Source organism: Ictidomys tridecemlineatus, chromosome X (assembly GCF_052094955.1).
Source record: "Ictidomys tridecemlineatus isolate mIctTri1 chromosome X, mIctTri1.hap1, whole genome shotgun sequence".
Taxonomy (NCBI): domain Eukaryota; kingdom Metazoa; phylum Chordata; class Mammalia; order Rodentia; family Sciuridae; genus Ictidomys; species Ictidomys tridecemlineatus.
The window spans coordinates 26,817,472-26,838,648 of NC_135493.1; the positions used below are offsets into that span (position 1 = coordinate 26,817,472).

The window sequence follows — 21,177 nt, forward strand, 5'->3', positions numbered from 1 at the left end:
AAGAAAAGTTGTGCTGGGGTGTAATTTAGTAGTAGAACAATTGCCTAGTATGTGCAAGGCTCTGGATTGTATCCCCAGTACCGGAAAAAAAGTGAATTCCCTTTTATTCCCTGCAGCTGATTCTGTTGATGCTCCTCCTAATACCCCCAGGCATTAGTTGTTTCGGTACAAGCCAATGGCTTCTTACTATAAGCACCTGCATCTCTGTGCCTAAAGTCATTCTGGCCATGGAGTATGCTTAGCCGGTGTACAATCAAGCCAGAGGTGCCAGGGATTTAAGGGTCATAGGAACAACCCTTAAACAATGATGGATATGGATGGAAGGAAAATACAAAAGCTTCCTTATTCTGTAGGTGGAAAACACTGAGGCATGTTCTATTTAGTTTTCCTGAGATCCCAGTGGAATTGAGTCCCAGTGGAATTGAGTCCCAGTTGCCCACAGCACTAACCTGCTCATTAACAGACCTTGTATTGTTTTCTATTTCTTCCTTATCTCCCTTCCCTCCATTGCTTTCTGGAATTACCTCCCCAATTAAACACTTTCTCTCAAATATCCATCTCAGGGTCTTTTTACTCAAAGTAACACAATTGATACCAGAAATGATCCTCTGAAGTAGACCCTCAAGATAAAACTCTAGAATTGGATCACTTGTAGAACATAACAAGGACTTCATTACTAATGGTAAGAAGTTTCATGGCAATCCCTGGGATGTTGTCACATCACAATTGCTGAGATTTGCTGGCTGCAGTGGCACATGCCTGTAATCCCAGCGGCTCAGGAGGCTGAGACTGGAGGAGCGAGAGTTCAAAGCCAACCTCAGCAAAAGTAACACTGTCTCTAAATAAAATACAAAAAAGGGCTGGGGATATGGCTTAGTGGTTAAGTGCCCCTAAGTTCAATCTTCAGCACTGGGGAAAAAATGATTTAGAAGTCAGAAAAGAGGAATGTGAAGCATTTGTTCCGTTTCAATCTCAACAGACACTATTTGGGTCAGTTGATAAAGAAAAAAATCCATATATAGAGAAGGTAATTAACTTTCCTAAGGTCATGCAACTAAGTAGTGAAACCAGAGTTCAAACCCCATCAGAGAGAGAGGGTATAGGTCAGTGGTAGAGCACTTTCATAACATGTTCAAGGCCCCAAGTTTTGTCTCCAGAACCACACACACACACACACACACACACACACACACACACACACACACACACAAAACCAACAAAACTTAAATGCACACACACATACACACACACACACACACACACATTCAATTCCCAGCAGTATAGTTAAGACATTTGGTTCTAGAACCTGACTACTTAGGTTTGAAGTGGGAGAGAAGAGGAAAATGAAATTGAAGGGAGAACAACAATGAAAAATAGGAGACAATAAAAATCTTTATAATCTGGATCCTAATAATGCCTAATACACAAGTAGTACTAACATAACCCAGTTACCACACTCTGGTAATCTTTGCCCTGTGACCTTGATGAATTTCCTAGGGATCTAAATCAGTATCTCTTCTGCCTTCTCTTCCCCCTTTGCTTCCTTATGGGATTCCAGTTCCAAAATGAAGACCTAACTCTACTACCTGACACAGATAATGAAAAGGTGTTTTTCTCACTAAAGGAACAGTTTGGATAGGATAGAGTCAAGTAGATTGGCTTGGCATAAATACTTTTAGCCTAAAATACAGAAGCTATCAGGTAGCTAATTTCAAGGAACTTTTCTTCACTTTGGATCTTAGAAAAGCTTTGCAATCACCTATCATTTAATGCATCAAACTGTCAATATTGAAACTACTCAGTCCCAGGCCTTCACCTGAGGCCTCAATCCCTGGCTAGCACATTAGCACCCAGGAGCCAGTGAGATTACCAGGGAACAATACTCCCAGCTACTGAGATAATGCTAAATGCTGATAGCAATGAACATGCAAGCCAACAACAAGGATGCAAAAGACAAACTTTTGCCTTCTTATAGAGCAAAAGCCAATTAGCTCTGAGTAATTCCTAAAGGAGTCATCATATCATTTAAAAATAGTTCTGCAGACTCTGTGAAAAGAGAAAACGTAGGTCTCAAAGGGCATCATTACACTCAGGTCATACCATCTTTGTGGCATACTGAGTAACATGTATACTGTACACAGGGTAGTGTTCGGAAAGAGAAATCATTGTGATGCGTGGCAAGGTAAGCCACCAAACAGCAGAATATAGTAGGTTGGTGGTTCTCAACAGGGGGCAATTTTACCTTCTAGGAGACATTTACACATTGTTGGTTGTAATAAATGGTGCATGTAGGTGTGTGGAGGTTTGCTACTGATATCTAGTGGGTTGAGTTTAGGGTTATTGCTGACCATCCTACAATGCAAAGGAACCCCCTCCCTCCCAACACAAACACAAATAATTATCTGGAGCCAAATGTAGTTAAAGCACAAGGTTGCAAAACCCTGTTGTAGGTTAATCAGAGAAGTAAACTTAAATAGTAAGGCAGTGTTTCTTGCATTACAAAAGCTACCTTGTAAGAATGACTTCAGAGTTTTCTAGGGAGGATGATGGTCCATGAAGATTAACAATACCATTCTTTTAACTTTGTATATATTTGAAATTTTTCATAATAATGAAACATGAAAAGATCAGAGGGCATTCATATCTTTGACTCACCTCAAAATGGCAAAAGGTTTTTAAGAGTGCAAAAGTTATTGAAAATTGAATGATGTATTTTTTTAGTGGGTGACTTTAGAATTTAAAGTCAGACAAGATATTAAGAGATTGGATATAGGGGCTGGGATTGTGGCTCAGTGGTAGAGCGCTTGCCTGTTCTCAGCATCACGTATAAGTAAAATGAATAAAATAAAGGTGTATCAACAACTAAAAAAATATTTTAAAAAGAGATTAGATATAGCTGGTGAAAAACAGTAATAAAAAACTTAGAATACCCCAACCTATTCAGAATATAGTTTATCCCCTGAACAGTTTTTTTTATGCAAATGAATCTGGTTCATTTGACAAATGTGCCAAATTTAGAAGATACTAGTTCTAGAGTTCATGATTTAATATATGTGTGGAAGATTTCATTCATTTATTTTGTTAAATTTCTGCCAAATATGTATTTCTAATTTTTTTTTATTTTGAAAATAGAACAGAAAATCCCTGCATGTCCTTCATCCTAATGGGAGGGTAAACTTTTCCTCTACTCTCCCAGTGTTTGATTATTGAGTCTATGAAATAAGTGGATAATAGATAATTGGAGAAAATGTGTATAAATTTATTATGTGCACAGGGACATCACATGAAAGAAAAGTCAATTCCCAAATGTCCACTGAGATCTAGTAGCTTTTACACTCTCATAATAGTGGATAGTATAGGGGAGATGTAGGTAATTTAAGGAAAAATAAATTATTTTCGGGTAAGATGAATGGGTCCTCAGAAGAATAGGTGATAGGCTATGACAAAATCTGGGTATGGTGTTGACCTCCAGTCCTCTATCTCTGACAAGAGTTTAATTTTTTTTTTCCAGGGATTGAACCCAGGGGGTGCTTAACCATTGAGCAACATCCCCAGTTCTTTTTATTTTTTATTTTGCTAAATTGCTTAGGACCTTGCTAAGTTGCTGAGGCTGGCTTTGAATTTGAAATACTCCTGTCTCAGCCTCCTGAGTTGCAACTCAAGTGTGCACCCCCACACGATTTTGAAGAGCGCAAGAGTTTTAGTTTTCCCTGATTGATGAGGATTTTCACAGAGAGGAATTCATGCCAGCTGAGTATTTTTCTGAAGGTCTGTCTTTAGGCAAATAAAAGAAGTCCAAAGAAACCCCCTCCCTAGATTTGTAGTTCCTAGAATGTGTTCAGTTTGAAGTAATGGCATACTAAATCAGTGTATTTTGGGGGGGTAGTATTTCCTTAACTCCTTCAATCTGGAGTCTTCCTAAAGTGTTAACATTTCACATTTGTTTATTCATCCTACTAGTTTTGCTCTCTTTTCCCCCCTTTTCCTCTTTCTTTCACTTCAGCTGGACAATGTGCCACATCTTAACAAGGTTTAGAGGGAGAGATGCACATATCTAGCACACACCAGCTGGAACACCCAATCATCACTCTTTTGAACCAAAAATGCTTTCCTCTGAGTTTTTCTCTGAACCCTTTCCAAGTAAATTGCAAATCAATGATCCATCATCTCAGTAGTCTCAAACTTCCAATCTTCCTTCCTCAGCTTCCCTAGCAGCTAGGATTACAGGGGGCACCACCTAAGCAAGGCCACAATGAGATTGTTTATTACAACAAGAAATTCCTTTGCAGGGCATGGTGGTACACTCCTGTAATCCCAGCGACTCTGAAGGCTGAGACAGGAGGATTGCATTATCAGTGTAGTGATTTATGCCAGGTGCAGTGGTGCACGCCTATAATCCCAGTGGCTCCGGAGGCTGAGGCAGGAGGATCACAAGTTCAAAGTCAGCCTCAGGAACTGTGAGGTGCTAAGCAACTCAGTGAGAACCTGTCTCTAAAATAAAAATACAAAATAGGGCTAGCGATGTGGCTCAGTGGTCGAATGCCCCAGAGTTCAATCCCTGGTGAAAAAAAAAAAAAAAGAAAAGAAAAAAAGAAAAAAATGGCTCAACGCCCCACCCCTTCAATCCCAGCACAGGGGGTAGGGGGAAAGAAAGAAAGGTTTTCTTAGTAATCACAGTCCAAGCATTGCAATTAACACTAATATAATATTATTACTTGATCTACAGGTATTCAAATTTGGTCAGTTCTCCCATTAAAGCTCTCTTAAAAAAATCTATTTATTTTTATGTGGTGCTGAGGATGGAGCCCAGTATCTCACACGTGTGAGGCAAGTGCTCTATCACTGAGCCACAACCCCAGCCCCTCACTAATGCTCTTTACAGCAAATGAAAAAAAAAAAAAAATCTTGCGGAGATTCAGTTATCATGTTTATTTTATTTATTTATTTATTTATTTTTTTTATTGGTTGTTCACAACATTACAAAGCTCTTGACATATCATATTTCATACATTAGATTGAAGTGGGTTATGAACTCCCAATTTTACCCCAAATGCAGATTGCAGAATCACGTTGGTTACACATCCACAATTTTACATAATGCCCAATTAGTAATTGTTGTATTCTGCTACCTTTCCTATCCTCTACTATCCCCCCTCCCCTCCCCAGTTATCATGTTTCTTGTCTCTATTAATCTGGAAGAATTCCTTGATCTGTCTTCCATGACATTGACGACTTTGAAGAGTGCAAGCCAGTAATTTTGTATATTGTCCCTCAACATGGGTCTGTCTCAGAGTTTCCTCATGCTTAAATTCAGGTTATGTAATTTTGGGGCATGATTAATATGAAAAATTTGATTAGTGTTTTTCCTAGCACCTTATCAGGTGTCATATGATGTCCCTTTGTTCTATTTTTGGGGACATTTACTTTTTTGGGATCAAACCCAGGGTCTTGCATATGCTAGGCAAGGGCTTTACCTGCAACTTCACCATCAATCTTGGAGAAATTATTTTTACCACATGGGATGATGTCTGTCATGTTTTCCCATTGTAAAGATTCCACTTTGACCTTTGTTATAGTATCTTGTGGAGCGATACTTTGAGACAATGTAATGTAAATATTTTGTTTCTCATCATACTTGCACCCCCTAGGTTGGCAGACACAGCAGGGGGTCAGAACTCAAGGCTCCTGTGTTTCCCAGGGATAGATTGTATCCCTTGTGTTAGCATATTGCTTGGCACATGATAAATGGTCGCTTCCCTCCCCAATTAATTTATTTTATCTCGGCAGTTAGCAGAGTTGTAATTTATCTACTTCTATTCCTGTCTTTCACAGATTGTGAGCTCATTGAAGGTAGACGAAGTGGCTTATTTTTCCCCAGTGTCTAGCACGTATTGGGTGCTTGAAAAATACGTGTTCGAAATAGTGGTCTGGGGTAGATATTACGCAAGACGGTAAGGGATACGAGTCGGCCGGGGTGTGGCATTTGTTCTGTTCTAAAGGGAAGCAAAGGCGAGGACGGTGCGGGGCGCGGCCAGCGTAGTCACTTTGCAAAGGGCCCAGGAGTCTCTGCTACTTGGTTGGCTGCTGGGCCTCAGGCTTCCGCAGGGTGGGAAGGAAGGTGGGGCGGGAAATCGAAAACCGAACTTGCAGCTCCCGGCATTCCCCGTGGGCGGTACTCCCCTTTGACCCCTCGCTCGCGTGCTACACATCCGGGCCTCTGTTACTAGTGAGGGGAAGATGGCGGCCGCAACTGTGGTGGTTCCCGCAGAGTGGATAAAGAACTGGGAGAAATCAGGGAGAAGCGAATTGTGAGTATTCGGGCCAGAGGTGGGCGCAGGGCCTGGCCGAGACAGGGCGTCGGCCATACACTCAAGTGTGGTGGGAGGTTGTGAGTGTCGGGGGGGAAGATGTGCCCCCTCCCCCACCCGGTGGCGGGCGTGGATGGTTGGCTAGGAGTTTCGAACTCTGGGAGGTGCGGTACTGGTAACTGCCGTCGGCCTCCCTCCTTCCTTGACCTCCTCCAAATCCCTGCTGTCCGCAGCAGGTCAGCTTCCTTTGGCCTCTTAGCAGAACTCTTGTTTCGTCCCTGCCGGTCCCCACGCTCCCGCTCTGTCTCTTTTTGTCCCCCTCTTCGCTTGAGCTCACTTGGCTCCTTTCTTTTTATGGGTCTGCGCCGGAGCGATTCAGACTTTTCATTTTTTTCTGTTCCATTTCTTCACTTTGCGCCCGTTCGACTCCGCAGTTTGGAGCCTGCCGCCTCCTTTGCACGAAGTCCGAGGAGGGTGAACCGTCCCGGACTCTCCCCTTCGCCCGCCGCCGAGAAGCCCGGGGCGTCGTGAAGAGCCCCGTTTGGCACCTCTGGTCCTCCGGGGGAGCGGTGTCTTGGACTGTCCCGGCCTTGCGCAGCGCCACGGGCCGTGGGGAAGAGTGGCCGCTATTGCCGTTTCCCCGAAGACCTATCGGCATTTCTTTGCTCCGTCTTTTCACCTTGGAGCTATTTCGGGTTGGATTCAACTTTTGTCATTGAACGTTTCCTAAAACCCATTTTGTCCTGGGACTGTAACTAATTCTGGCAACTCTCCAAGCTTCTCTAGCACCTAGGATAACGCGTTTCCTTTAGTCACAAAACTTATTTTTCTTTTCGGTAATACAACAGTAGTTTGCCATACCGGCGATTTCCTCGCCCATAATTTCAGAGCTCCGCCCCTCCCCCCGAAAAAATTGTTTAAGCAGTAAAACCACAAATTTAAAACCAAATAATTTAGTTCTACTTTCCTTCTGAATCGCTTTAGAAGCTAAAGGTCAACCTTGTATGATATTAATTCTTGTTAGTCATTTTGGTCGTCCCCCCAATTCCAGTAACCAGTTTACTGTTGCTGGTAGGAAAGATACGAATCTTTGGAACTTTGTTGCTTGGAACCAAGCGCCAGGAACGCGTTGCCCGGTCTTGCTCTTGTAATGTTGCCAGCCTATATTATGGCTTACTCTCCCCGCCCCCCCCCCCCCCCCCGCACTGTTTTATGAAACTTAGTGTGAGCTCTAGAATTGGATTGCCTGAATAAGCGGACGTCTTAGCCACTTAACTAGCTGAGTGACCTTGGGTAAGTTCCTTAACCACTTTGTTTCCCCTTGAGTAAATTGGGAATAATAAGTACTCAAAGGATTGTTGTGAAGACTAAATAATGCTTGTAAAGCACTTGGCTTATAGTAAGTGCTCAAGTGATGGCTATTAAAAGTAATATTATTCCAGCCTTTAGATATTTAAACTTCTCAGGACAGCTTTTGCACTTAAAGTCTGTACCACTCGGGTTAGCAATTAATTGATCTCTGACTTCTTCATGTGTATTTACTCTTATACTCTAATGAATTGAGAGGTCTTTGAAGGATAGGGATTATGTCTCATATTTCTCTTGGTTTAACCCCCCCCCCTCCAGCATATACTTATAATGCTTATTGGTTTATTGACTGACAGATAAACATTCATTTTTAACTGTTAGGAACATTTTTCAAATCCTCATATGTACTAGTTAACAAATCCAACCAGACCATCATCATCATCTATCTTAGGGTAATCCCCTGAAAATGGATAAATTGGTTCATGGTTGTTTTATTTACCTTTAGAGCCAGATCATCTATTTAGGGGCTTTCATTTTTGTAAATTGCTTAGTGTCCTCTTCCACGTTTAAATTTTTTTGTGGTGTTTGTACATTCTTTTTCGGTGAGCTACATCCCTGGCCCCCAGCTGCTGTTTTTGACATTTTTACTATTGTTGCTTCCAACTTAGAATGACAAATATTGGGCTGGAAGGTGAACTTCTGCTTGCTTCTGACTGGCATTGATTGGAAGAAGACTAAGAGATGTAAGAGGTCAAAATACCTAGTTAAAGTAGAATTTGGGGTTCACTTTATGTGTATTTACATGATCCATGCTAACAGTCATAGTTCCTTGTGTTAAAGAGCTACTTTAAAACTGTTATCAGCACTTATATGCATGAAGTTATTGCTTGGCTTATGGAATGGGGTTTGAATTATAGTAGGTCCAAATCAGTATGGTCAGTTTTATAACTGTATTACATGAAAATAATTTAAAGTTATATACTGAAATATTTTAAATTGACAAACCACCATCCAGTACTTCACTTTCATTTATTTGACTTCTTTTTTCTTCTGTGAAAACTTCATTACATATAGCCTACTTCAGAGTTTATCTTGCTAAAGATAGATGTTAGCATTTTTATTTTATTAGAACAAATAGTATTGTAAACATTACCAGAAAATCCTTTGTCTGAAAAGAATGTATCTTAAATATAAAACAGCATCTGGAGGGGCTGGGGTTGAGGCTCAGTGGTAGTGCACTCATCTGGCATGTGTGAGGCACTGGGTTCTATCCTCAACACCGCATAAAAAATAAATAAAAGGTATTGTGTCCGTTAAAAAAAAACGAAAAACAGCATCAGAAAACGTTAAAGACAGTGCAACCAAATTATTAGTGAATCCACTTATGGATTTGGCTTTTGGACTATGACAAATATTTCAAATTGTTTCTTATGTATTTTGTTTTCTTTTTAACAAGCAGATGAGATTTTACTTGACTGAAAATTATCTTTTTTTTTTTTTTTGGTGATGCTGGGGATTGAACCCAGGGCCTTGTGCATGCAAGGCAAGCGCTCTACCAACTGAGCTATATTCCCAGCCCCTGAAAATTATCTTTTAAAAAATATATGATGCATATCATGAGATTGTTAATTCATTTCTTTTTTGTCACTTCTTTTTTATGATACTGGGGATTGAACTCAGGGATGCTTTACTACTGAGTTACATCCTGGCCATGTAAATTTTTTTTTTAAAAATTGAATACAGGGTCTCACTGAGTTGTGCAGGCTGACCTTGAACTTGGTGGTTCTCCTGCCTCAGCCTCCCAAGTAGCTGGAATTACAGGTGTGGAACTTCATGCTGGGCTTCCTGTCTGTCACATTTTACTAGCATAAGTTTATTCTGGGAGTTGTAGTCAACTACATTGTCATACTGTTAAAAGCAACATGAAATTTGTGGGCATTTTATAACTAACAAAGATGGCAAATTCTTAATTATGCCCCATGAAAGACAACTCTATAGATAGAAGATCTTGGCTTTGAATAATAAGCTTTGTTAGGTAATTATGCAGAAAATTAAAATTGTATTTTGTCTATTAGACTGGTACATCCATTGCATACCTAGCTACCCTATTATGTTTCTAGAGATACTGATTGTTTTTAATGATAAATTATTAAACTCTTAATGTGTTCTTTCCCAAGGGGTATCAGAAAGGCCGAGGAGGAGTACCAAAACATAATTTAAGTGTTCTTTTCAGTAATACTTAAGACTGTGTCTTACAAGTTTCACATCTAATTGCAAACCCTTTCAAATTCTGCACATATACAAGATATGAATTTAATCACTCTAATTTTGGAATTAGTTTTTTTTTTGATAATTTCATGGGCACATAAGACTTACCCATGATTAAAGTAATAAACTTGCATGTAACTGGTATATCCAGTGGAGAATTCTTTTTCTTGTAGAAATCATTAACTCAGTGAGTTTAGCATTTCAATCTTAATGGACATTTGCTATTCCAGGTTCCTAATCTGAAAATGCTATCTTATATGCTCTCAAAATCAATATTTAGTCTAATTTTGAAATGCTTTCATTCATTGAGTACCATCTATTTATCTGTTTGAAGAGTTTTTTCTTTAAAAATTTAACATTCCAATTAGAAGTTTTTGTTAGATCTTATTGATTATTGATAGTTTTAATAAAGTTTTAAAATTTAATTGCCAAATGTTTTAGATGTCATTCTTTTTCTTCTGCTTTCAAATGATTTTAGGCATTGCAAAACTTAGTACATTTAGATGTTTAATAAATGTCATCTGATGTGAATTTCTTGGAAGGAAGTAGGGGAGATATAATTGTTCTAAGAAATTTTAGTTTTGGTGGTTGAATGCTCTCCCTCCAAAAAAAGAGTTGCTCTAAATTCAGCTGGAACTTTTACTGAAACCTTTTCTTTTTTTCTTTTTGTAGTTGAGATGGACAGCATGACTTTATTTTATTTGCTTTTTTGTTTTTGGTATGTGGTGCTGAGGATCGAACCTAGTGCCCCACACATGACAGGCAAGCACTCTGCCACTGAACCCCAGCCTCAGCAACCTTTTCTTGGTGTCTTAGTTTTCACTTGGCATTTAATTTCTCATTTCAACCTGTATTCAGAAGTTAAATCTTGGTCTGTCTTCCTGGGAAGAGAAATACATTTTTCAGAAAATGTTGAAGCAATATTAGGAGATTATCTAGGCTACTGCTTTCTTTGTTAAAAAAATATTTCATAATGCTTAAACATTAAGGTAGAGTGAATGCTATTAATATATTTGTGCTTTTTCCTTACTGTAAATGCAGAAATTTCTTTCAAGTCTTTTAAACATTTGTTGTTTGCTTACTTTATAAATGCATTTTTCCACAAGATAAAACTATTATGTCTCAATATTCATTTTTATTTTGTGGTACTGGGGATTGAACCAAGGGTCACTCTACCACTGAGTGATATCCCAGCCCTTATAAAATTTGTATTTTTTGTGGTGCTGGAGATTTGAACTCAGGGCCTTGCGCATGTGAGGCAAGCACTCTACCAACCCAGCTATATCCCCAGCCCTAAAATTTGTGTTTTTGAGACAAGTTATTGTTAATTTGGAGGCTGCCCTTGAACTTGTGATCTTCAGCATTCTGAATAGCTGGGATTACAGGTGGGGGGGCACCATGCTCAGTAACAATAGATGTAGCACTTTGGTTAACCAAATTGAACCTTTTTCATTCTTTTTTTTTTTTTTTTTTTAAGAATTAAGTGAAGCACTGGTGAATATCAGCCTTTTATTTGTGAGGCCAAGTTTGAGATGTGAGGCTTATGTCATATTTTCTTTTTCCTGGAAGATGGGAGTATAAGGTGAAAAGCTAAATATGTACATTTAGAAGTAGTCACAAAATACTTCTGAAGTCCTTGGAAGAATTTAAGACATTTTATCATTTTATTCAGTTTTTCACTGATCTTTGATGGAAAGTAGATTCTAATTTTATTCTCAGCACCCTGAGACAGTATCTTCACAACAGCATGAAACTTTTAAATGTAGAAAAAAAATTTGTACAGTAAACTCAGATATTTGGAATATATTTAGCAACTAAAATAATAATTTGAATTTGGACTGCATCAGAAAATGTGATCAATTTAAAAGCCATATTAAAATGGGCAACTATTGGAGGTCATTTTGTGTCCTTTCCATAATTTAGGCTAGGTTACTAAAACTGACAGATGTGGTAAGACAGATGCAGCATTGAAAAACAATAATTTCTTTAAGGATACTTGGTGCCCTTCTATTTGTGATTCCTTAGAGAAAGGAGCACATAGATAAATCCATAGTAGTTATTGGGAGAAAATTCTTAGTGATTACTTTGTTTTCTCCTATAGCTAAGGAATACTTGTGTGTATAGTTATGCAAGTGAATTGATTGTAATAACCTATTAATGATTCTGTGCACAATTTGAACAAATCTTTGAAGAGAGATGCTAATTAATAATTGCTGAAGACATTATGATCTGCATCCTCATGAATATGTTTGTGGCCTAGTGAGTGACAATATAGAATTATATTTCAATTATATCCTCAGATTATGTAATGATGACTACACCATTAGGTAGGAGTTTGGAGCACTGACACAACCCCCCCTCAACAATTGGAAGGCTTATTGAAAGAGACGTGTATTAAGATTGTTCAAAGAAGTAGAAAATGAAGCTATTGAAAATGTGAGGAAACAAATGTATTTGCCACCAGAAGGCATTTTAAAGATTAATTTCTGTTTCTATAAAAAGGAATTTTTGACCTTGCATTTTTGTAGTCTGAGTATAAAGGGACAGATTAGTTATTGGAGTCTGTTAAATTCTGTCAAAACACAAAGCTTCCTACTATTACATTCTAAAAGGAATTGAGTTATAGGGACATTGAGAACCATAAGGGGTTAATATCTTATAGTAAATATTGAAACAACTTTAAAATTTTTTCTTTATTGAAGCAGTTATTCCTTTTTTATGTATTTACTCTCAACAAAAGAACTAGATGGTAGACATTTTTAGGTTATATTCTCTGATAATCTGAAGCAGATTTTATTCTTATGTTGCCTGCTGGAAGAAAGATTGATTTTGTTTTATATTCCATACAAACTTGTTGTAAGTTTAACATTTTGTGAATGTAGAAGCTTAACTAGTGTTCTTAACTCCTTGGAGGGCCTGTGTAGTTTCCAGAGAAAGGGTTAAAATATTGGGGATCAAATTAAAACCAGTTTATTTTACCACTTATAAGGTACTCTTATGAGTTTTTTTCTTTTTTAAAAGTGTATACATTTAAAATTTTTCCATTTTTTTTTAGTGGTGTATTATATTTATATCTAGTAGTGGGATTCTTTGTTACATACTGATGCATGCAAATGATATAACAATATAATTATGTCAGTATTGTTTGTATTTTTATTTGAATTGATACAACAATTGCACTATTTATGGGATATATGATATTTTGATACATGATGCATAATGATCAAATCTGGGTCATTGGTGTATTTATCACATCAGACATTTATGATTTCTTTGCAAGGAACATTCAAAATCCTTTCTACAAGCTATTGAATTTTTTAAAAATGGGAGGTTATTAAAAACTTGTACAGTGAAGTTTTCAGACTTATGCAAATTTAATTTAATAATTGCTTTCCATTGACCTTTTTATTCTTTGGTTTTGAAAATAATTTTGTGACAGATGTGAATTGTTGACCAGCAAAACTTTATTCTGTTGATTTTTTTTAAAGAGAGAGAGAGAGAGAGAGAATTTGAATTTTTTTTTTTTTTTTAGTTTTTTAGAGGACACAACATCTTTGTTTGTATATGGTGCTGAGGATGAAACCCGGGCTGCACGCATGCCAGGCGAGCACGCTACCGCTTGAGCCACATCCCCAGCCCCTATTCTGTTGATTTTTAACATCCTTACCTTGCTCACTCTGATGATAGAGTATTAAAATAGTTAAAAGACACAGAGGTGAGCTCCAAGGATATGGGTAATCTGCAAAGTAGATAATCTCTCTGTGGATGATGGTAAATGTGGCATCATATTTAGCCTTAGATGTGATGTATGATTATGTAAGTCTTAAAGTTATTTGTTTCATCGACTAGAAAAAGGATAGCTAGATATAAGAATAAGAAATTTTTGTATGTACATTTATTGGTTTGTTTCATTTTCTTTAAACTTGTAAGGAAAAAATATTTTTTTTCTAAAATGTGAATTTTAACAAAAATACAGAATAGTGCATAAAACCTAAAAGAAGAGGTTGAAGAATCATTGTAAAATGCACACGCACTTGACTTATACTCATTCAAAAAACATCATCTCCCTTCCTGATGAAACCCTTCCAACACTGTGGTAACCATTATCTTGACATTTCTGTTTTTTCTCTGGTTTTCTTTATAGTTTTACTACCTAGTAAGTTTAATATTGTTCTTGAACATGATATAAATCAAATCATAAGTATGTATTCTATTGTATCTGGCTGCTTTTGCTCAACAGTTTTTTAGGATCCGTTCATGTTTGCATTTTCATTTATTTTTGTAGTTGTAAGATATTCCATTGTAAAGCTGTACAATGATGTGTTTTTTTCTTATGCTTTTGATGTACATTTTTGTTTTTTCCAGTTTTTGGCTATTACCAGCAGTGCCAATAGAAAAAAATCTCACGTCTTGGTGTATGCAAGCATGGGGTTTTGTGGAGTATATACTTGAATAGATTTGCTGAATTATAGATTACAGTTAACTTCAGCCTTACTAGATATTGCCAAACTATTTCTCTGTGTGATGGCACCAGCAGTGTATGAGAGTTGACCTTGTTTCACATTCTCACTAACATTCAATACTGTCAAACTTTAAAAGTTTTGTCAATATGATATACATGTATGTATACGTGTGTGCGCGCGTATATGTATTTTAAAATTGTGGCTTATATTTTCTTTTTAATTGCAGCTTATATTTCCATTGAGCATCTTTTCATATGTTTTGGTCATTTGGCATTCTGGTTTCTTTGTGTGAAGGGCCTCTATATTTCTCTTGAATTATTTTCATTTCTTTTATGGATCTGTAGAGGTTTTTTTATAGTCTGCATTTGAACCTTTTGTATTACACTGCATTTGTTGCAATTTTCTGATTCTTTGGCTTGAATATCTACTCTTAAAATGGTGACTTTAGATGAACAGGAATTATTCATCTTAATATAGTCAAATTTATACATCATTTGCTTTATGATTAGTACTTTTTTGTGTTTAAGCAATCTTTTTTGACTCCAGGGTAAATGAAGTTATCCTTCTATAATCTTTTGGAAACTTAGCTATTTTTCTTCTCATTTTTAAGTCTTAAGTACCTGGTGTTGAGTTTTGCTGTGAGGTTGGGTGCTGTGTGTTGCTGTGATTGAAGTATGTAAAGAAAATCTTGCCTCAGACAATTTAAGTACTTGGCAAGAGGAGGATAATTTTATTAGTTCTTTCAGATAATTGTATGCATTATTCTTTGATATTATGTCAAAATTCTATCAAGTGGCATTAACTTTTCTCTCTCTTTTTTTTTTTTTTTTGAGATAGTCTTGCTGTGTTTCCCAGGTTGATTTGGAATTCCTGGGCCCAAGTAACTGCTCCCTCCTCCCAAGTGGCAGTTTCTTGACAGTTTGTTGCAATATTGAATTTGAAACCACATTAGTGAACTTTCTGTACTTTGTTAAATTAAAACTCATTTGTTTCTCTTTCACTTGGAGTGGATCTTTTATGCATGCTTTCATTATTTTGAGACATTATGCATTGGTCAGTTGGGAAGTTTTCATTCACTGAATTATGCAGCTTTTCCAAATATTGGCACACTTCATTGTATGATATCAAACACATTCTTTAATATCTTCACTGAGTTATCAGGAGAGTCTTTATGAATTGGAAAATAATCAGTCCCATGGTGGCAGAAACAAGTTTTCCAAAATTCTAGTTTTTGTTTGAAATCTTAAATTTTATTATTGGCAACAAGTACTCTGTTGTTTTCCTTGAAGTGACAGATTCCGTGGGTTCATTTTTGAGAAAGTGACCAGCTAAAGATCCAAGTCTAAGTAACCATAGTTTAATTGCTAGTCATTCTTTCAAGTAAAAAATGGTGTTCCATAAAAACAAGATAGTTCAGCTTACAATTCAGATAGTTGCACAAATGTTTTTCCTATAGACAAACATGGTATTTTGATGCATGGCAGAAATTATGCACACTTCTCATTTTATTATACAGACTATTGAAAAGACTTGTTCTTTAAAAGAGGACATATTCCTAGGGCTCAGGATTCTTTTGGGGGTGATGGTGCTGGGGATTGAAACTGGGGCTTCACCCATGCTAGGCAAGTGCTCTGCCAGAGCTCAGGAATTAATAATAACTTTTTAATTTTTTAAACTTTTTGGTGCTGGGGATTTTTTTTAAAAACCAGTGCTACTATTTATTTAGACTGAAAGTGTGTCACAGCCAGTTTGGGGGAGAAGACCAAGATTTAAGGGTTGAGTCATTTTTCATCTGTTGTGTCAGGCATCCAATGCATAATATCCACTAAGCAGTTGTAAATATGATTCTGGGAGGGATAAAATCTGAGGTAGTTAATGGTTAAGAACACCTGAGAAGTAGATTAGATCAAAGAAGGAGGGAGAGAAGTGGGGAGAGAGAAGGAGAACATTCCAGTGAGTCATTGGACAAGCAAGCATAGGTCCCAGGGTGGAGATTTATCTGAGGAAGGAAGAGGACTGCACTGCATCCTTAGAGCACCTCTGCCATGGAGCTATACCCCTAGGCCAAAACAATAAAAAACCAAGAAACAAAACATGTAACATAAGATCTACCTTCTTAAAAATTTTTAAGTGAACAGTAGAGTTTGTTAACTATAAGCATGGTATAAGCATATCTCTAGATCTTTTTCATCTCCCAGACTGGAAATTTATACCCCTTAAACAGCAACTCCTGTTTTCCCCACCCTAGCCCCTGGTAACCAGCATTTTACCTTTTGCTTCTATGAGTTTGAATATTAATACTTACATGGTAGAATCATTCAGTGTTTGTCTGTGACTGGCTTATTTCACTTAGAATACCGTCTTCAAGGTTTATCCATGTTTTCGTACATGGCAGGATTTCCATTTTTATGACTGAATAATCATTGCATATATGTACAACAACACTAACCATTCTTCTCTTGATCTGTTTCCACATTCTTGATTATTGTGAATAATGCTCCAGTGAACATGGGAGTTCAGTTGTCTCTGAGATCCTGATTTCAGTTCTTTCAGGTAAATACCTAGAATTGGGATTACTGGATCACATGGTAGTTCTTTTTCAGTATTTTTGAGTAACTGTCATACTGTTTTCTGTAGTATGCCTCATTTTATATTCCCACCAGCAGTGCACAGGAGTTTTAATTTCTTTACATTCTTCCCAACACTTATTTTCTATTTTTAACAAAGTTTTGTTTAATATATATATTTTTAGTTGTAGGTGGACACAATCAATACCTTTTTTATTTTTATGTGGTGCTGAGGATCGAACCCAGTGCCTCACAAATGCTAGGCAAGCATTCTACCACTGAGTCACAACCCCAGCCCACTTATTTTCTATTTTTTTATCCCCTAGGACTGGGGATTGAACCCAGGGTCTCATGCATGCTAGGCAAATGCTATACTACTGAGCTACATCCCCAGGTCTTATTTATTTTACTGTAAAAATAATGGTCATTGTGACAAGTGAGAGGTGATATCTCATTGTGTTTTTAATTTGCATTTCTCATGGTTATTGATGTTGAGCATCTTTGAATATACTTGTTGGCTATGTTGTCTTTGGAGAAGTATCTTATAAGTTCTTTGCACTTTGGGCATATGTTGGGGGAGGGTATTGGCAATTGAACCCAGGGACGTTCAAACACTGAGCTATATTCCCAGCCTTTTTATATTGAGACAGGATCTTACTAAGTAATCCAGACTGGCTTCAAATTTGAGATCCTCTGGCCTCAGCCTCCTGAGTAGCTGGGATTACAGGTGTATACTATCATGCCCAGCTCCTTTTGCCCATTTTAAAGTCCTGGTTTTTTTTTTTTCCTGTTGTTGTTGAAGTTTCTTTTATGTGCTGGATATTAACTCCTTATCAGATACAGGTTGAGCATCCCTAATCCAAGGTACAATATGATTCAAAATTGGAAATACTGAGTCATGACATGATGCCATAAAAATTTCACACCTGACATCAGATGACAAGTTGCATTCAAAACTTAGGTATACAACAATTTATTTAATGTCTCCAAGGGGGGAGGATTCTTTCATCCCCTTTCATTTTTTGAGTTTTTTTGTCTGCATGTGCCACATGACCCCCATGTCTAGATTATCCTATTGAGCATGCACACAAAGAGTAATAAAATGACATTTGTGTGGTTCATTATACACAAACTTTAAAAAAAAAATGTGTGTGGTACTGGGGATTGAATCTAGGGCCTTGTGCTTGCTAAGCAAGTGTTCTGCCAATGAGCTACATCCCCACCCATTTTAATTTTTTTTATTTTGAGACAATTGTCTTGCTAAGTTGCCCAGCCAAGTTGCCCAGCCTGGCCTCCCACTTGGGCTTTTCCTTCCTCAGCCTCCTGAGTAGTTGGGATCATGGGTGCACCACCAATACATTGCTATAACTTTTGAATATTGATTTTGTGTCCTGCAACTTTATTCTAATATTTTTTTGTTTGGGTGGAATCTTTTTTTTTTTTTTTTTAGAGTGAAAAGTAGAAGCTTTATTAAAGGACAGCAGAAAAGACTTCTCCCCAGAGGAAGAAAGGGACCCAAAAGGTGGAATCCGTGGAAGGGGGAGGTCTTCCCTCTTTTATAACTAAGAAGGTCTTTTTTCAGCTTTCCCCTCATTCCTGTTCTTTGTTTCCCTCTATCTTGCAGTGATTGAATGCAGGTGGGAAGGCCCAAAGGGTTGGGGACAGGTGGGCTGAAGGAGTAATCTGGGCAGGAAGGGCCTGGGGCAGCTTTTGATCAGCATTTCTCTGTTTGCTGGGAGCTGTTTCATTAACAGTTCCTTAGAATGGGTTCCGGGCCTTGGGGACATTAACATCTCAATTTTCCCAAGTGCTGCTCTGGTTTCCTGGATTCCATTCTCAATAGTGGCCTGCATTTTATTCATCTTACTCGATATTAGACCCAGTTTACGGCATCTACATTAACTACCTATCTTTAAATCTGGCTTCATTCCCCCCTCTAATTTTGGGAACTCCTTACTACTGTAAGGAAAGGGGGCTTCTTCCAGCTGAAAGCGGGTGGTGTTGAGCAAGCAGTTTGGAGTCCCCTTTTTTAAAAATCTGGTCTATCTGAGTGGTCCATGATAGAAGTCCGATTGAGAAGTAACAGGCTGGTGGGCCATTTGAGTGATGGGTGGTCTATAAGAGAAACAAGAAGTTATTAGCACTGGAAGTAAATTAACAGTAAATGCCACAGCATAGGAATATGCCAACAAGTATAATGACAATGACAGAGACTAACAATGTTTTCTACCAGGAAGTACCAGAGTACCAGGAGCTAAGATATTGTTCCCATGACAAGGTTGGCGAGGACATGACTTCTATCTGAGCATGTAAATCTTTAAGGATATTAGTCACATTGCCAGAATTGTCAGGGATGTAAACACAAAATTCAGTTTTAATAATGGCACAAGTACCGCCTTGAGCAGCAGTGAGGACATCTAAAGCCATCCGGTTTTGTAAGATTGCCTTCCTCATAAGTGTTATTTCAGTGTTAAGGAGAGAGATACTTTCCTCAACCTTATGGAGGGCAATTTGAGTATAATTGTTTAAAGTCTCTACCTGCCACATTACATCTTCTAATCCAAGTTGTGGGATAACAGTGAAGCTAGATGATCATATCAACGAAACACAGATCGTCCCCATCTATGTTTGAGGTTGGGGAGGTTTGCTGGCTGCTTTATATTTGGGGTCCATCTCCCCTGGGTAAAATCTTTTTAAGGTTTTCTACAGAGAAGATCATACTATCTGCAAAGAGAGATAATTTTACATTGTCTTTTCTGATTTGGATGCCTTTTATTTATTTTCTAATTGCTCTGTTGAATAAAAGTAGTGAGTATGGGCATTCATGTTATGTTCCTGGTCTTATAGGAAAAGTTTTCAGTTTTTCACCATTGGATAGAGTGTTAACAGTAAGCTTTCCATATATGGTTTTATTATGTTGAGGTAATGGCCTTCTGTTCCTAGTTTTTATCATGAAAGTGTTGTTTTGTCCAAAGACTTTCTGCATTTATTGAGATGATTTTATAATTTTTATTATTTTTTGAAGTACCCGAGATTGAACCCAGGGGCTTTTAACCACTGAGCCACATCCTCAGTCTTTAATTTTTTTTAATATTTATTTATTTTTTAGTTGTAGTTGGGCACAATATCTCTATTTTATTTATTTATTTTAATGTGGTGCTGAGGATCTAACCCAGGGCCTCATACAGTGAGCACTCTACCCCAGCCAGAAGTCTTTAATTTTTTAAAAAAATTTTGAGACAGGGTCTCACTGAGTTCTTTAGGACCTTGCTAAATTGCTGTGGCTGGCTTTGAACTCTTGTTCCTTCTGCCCCAGCCTCATGAGCTGCTGGGATTACAGGTGTGTGCCACCAGGCCAGGCATAAATTTTATTTTTTGTTCTGTTAGTGTGGTTTATTATATTGATGGATTTTCATATGTTGAACCATCTTGCATTCCTGGGGTAAATATCACTTGGTCACGATGAATGATCCCTTTAATGTGCTGTTGAATTTGCTTTACTAGTATTTTGTTGAGGATTTTTGAGTCTTGTGTTCATCAAAGATACTGAACTGTAAACTGGGCACATGCCTATAATCCCAGTGATTTGGAAGGCTGAGGCTCAGTGGTAGAGAGCCCCTGAATTCAATTAAAAAGGAAAAAAACACAACAATTGTAATTTTTCTTTTAATGTTCTTGTTTGATTTTGGTATCAGAGTATAGTAGTCTCTTATAATCTTTTTTTCTGTAATTTGTTATAATGTCTCCTCTTTCATTTGTGATTTGAATCTTTGTTCTTTTTTTGCATAGCTGAAGATTTGCCAATTTTCTGGATCTTTCAAAAAATTAAATTTTTGATTGCTGGGCATGGTGGTGCACACCTGTAATCCCAGTAGCCAGGAGGATTGCATGTTCAAAGCCACCCTCAACAAAAGTGAGGCACTAAGCAACTCAGTGAGACCCAGCCTTTAAATAAAATGCAAAGTAGGGTTGGGAATGTGGCTCAGTGGTTAAGTGCCCCTGAGTTCAATCACCAATACTCCCTCTCCCACCAAAAATTTGTTGATTGCCCCCCTTCTCAGTTTCATTTGTTTATGCTCTCATCTTTAGTATTTCCTTCCTTTTGTTAACTTTGGGCTTAGTTTGTCATTTTCTAGTTCCTTCAGGTTTTGCATTAGGTTGTTATTTGATCCCCTCCACCCTCTAGTGGTGCTGGGGATTGAATTCAGAGAATGGTGGGCTAGTGCTCTACCACCAAGCTAGATCCCCAGTCCTTGAGAACTT

The 21,177-nt window shown here is 37.7% G+C and overlaps 1 protein-coding gene, 1 non-coding gene and 1 pseudogene across 11 annotated transcripts in view; 1 reads left to right on the forward strand and 2 right to left on the reverse strand.

Annotated features, from left to right (window-relative positions):
- Positions 1-3,997: 3,997 nt before the first annotated feature.
- On the reverse strand, positions 3,998-4,109 carry LOC120891234 (small nucleolar RNA U13; annotated as a pseudogene).
- A 2,042-nt stretch (positions 4,110-6,151) lies between these two features.
- The window catches only part of Thoc2 (THO complex subunit 2), a 123,453-nt gene continuing 108,427 nt past the window's right edge, over positions 6,152-21,177 (forward strand). For all 10 annotated transcript variants that reach the window (XM_078034308.1, XM_078034311.1, XM_021722374.3 and 7 more), the window contains exon 1: positions 6,152-6,308. In XM_078034308.1, coding sequence (XP_077890434.1) covers positions 6,238-6,308 — 71 coding nt within the window. In that variant the 5' untranslated portion in view covers positions 6,152-6,237. The remainder of the gene's footprint in view (positions 6,309-21,177) is intronic.
- Trnaa-ugc (transfer RNA alanine (anticodon UGC)) lies at positions 9,118-9,190 on the reverse strand. Its single transcript has one exon. It is a non-coding gene; the product is annotated as a tRNA-Ala (tRNA).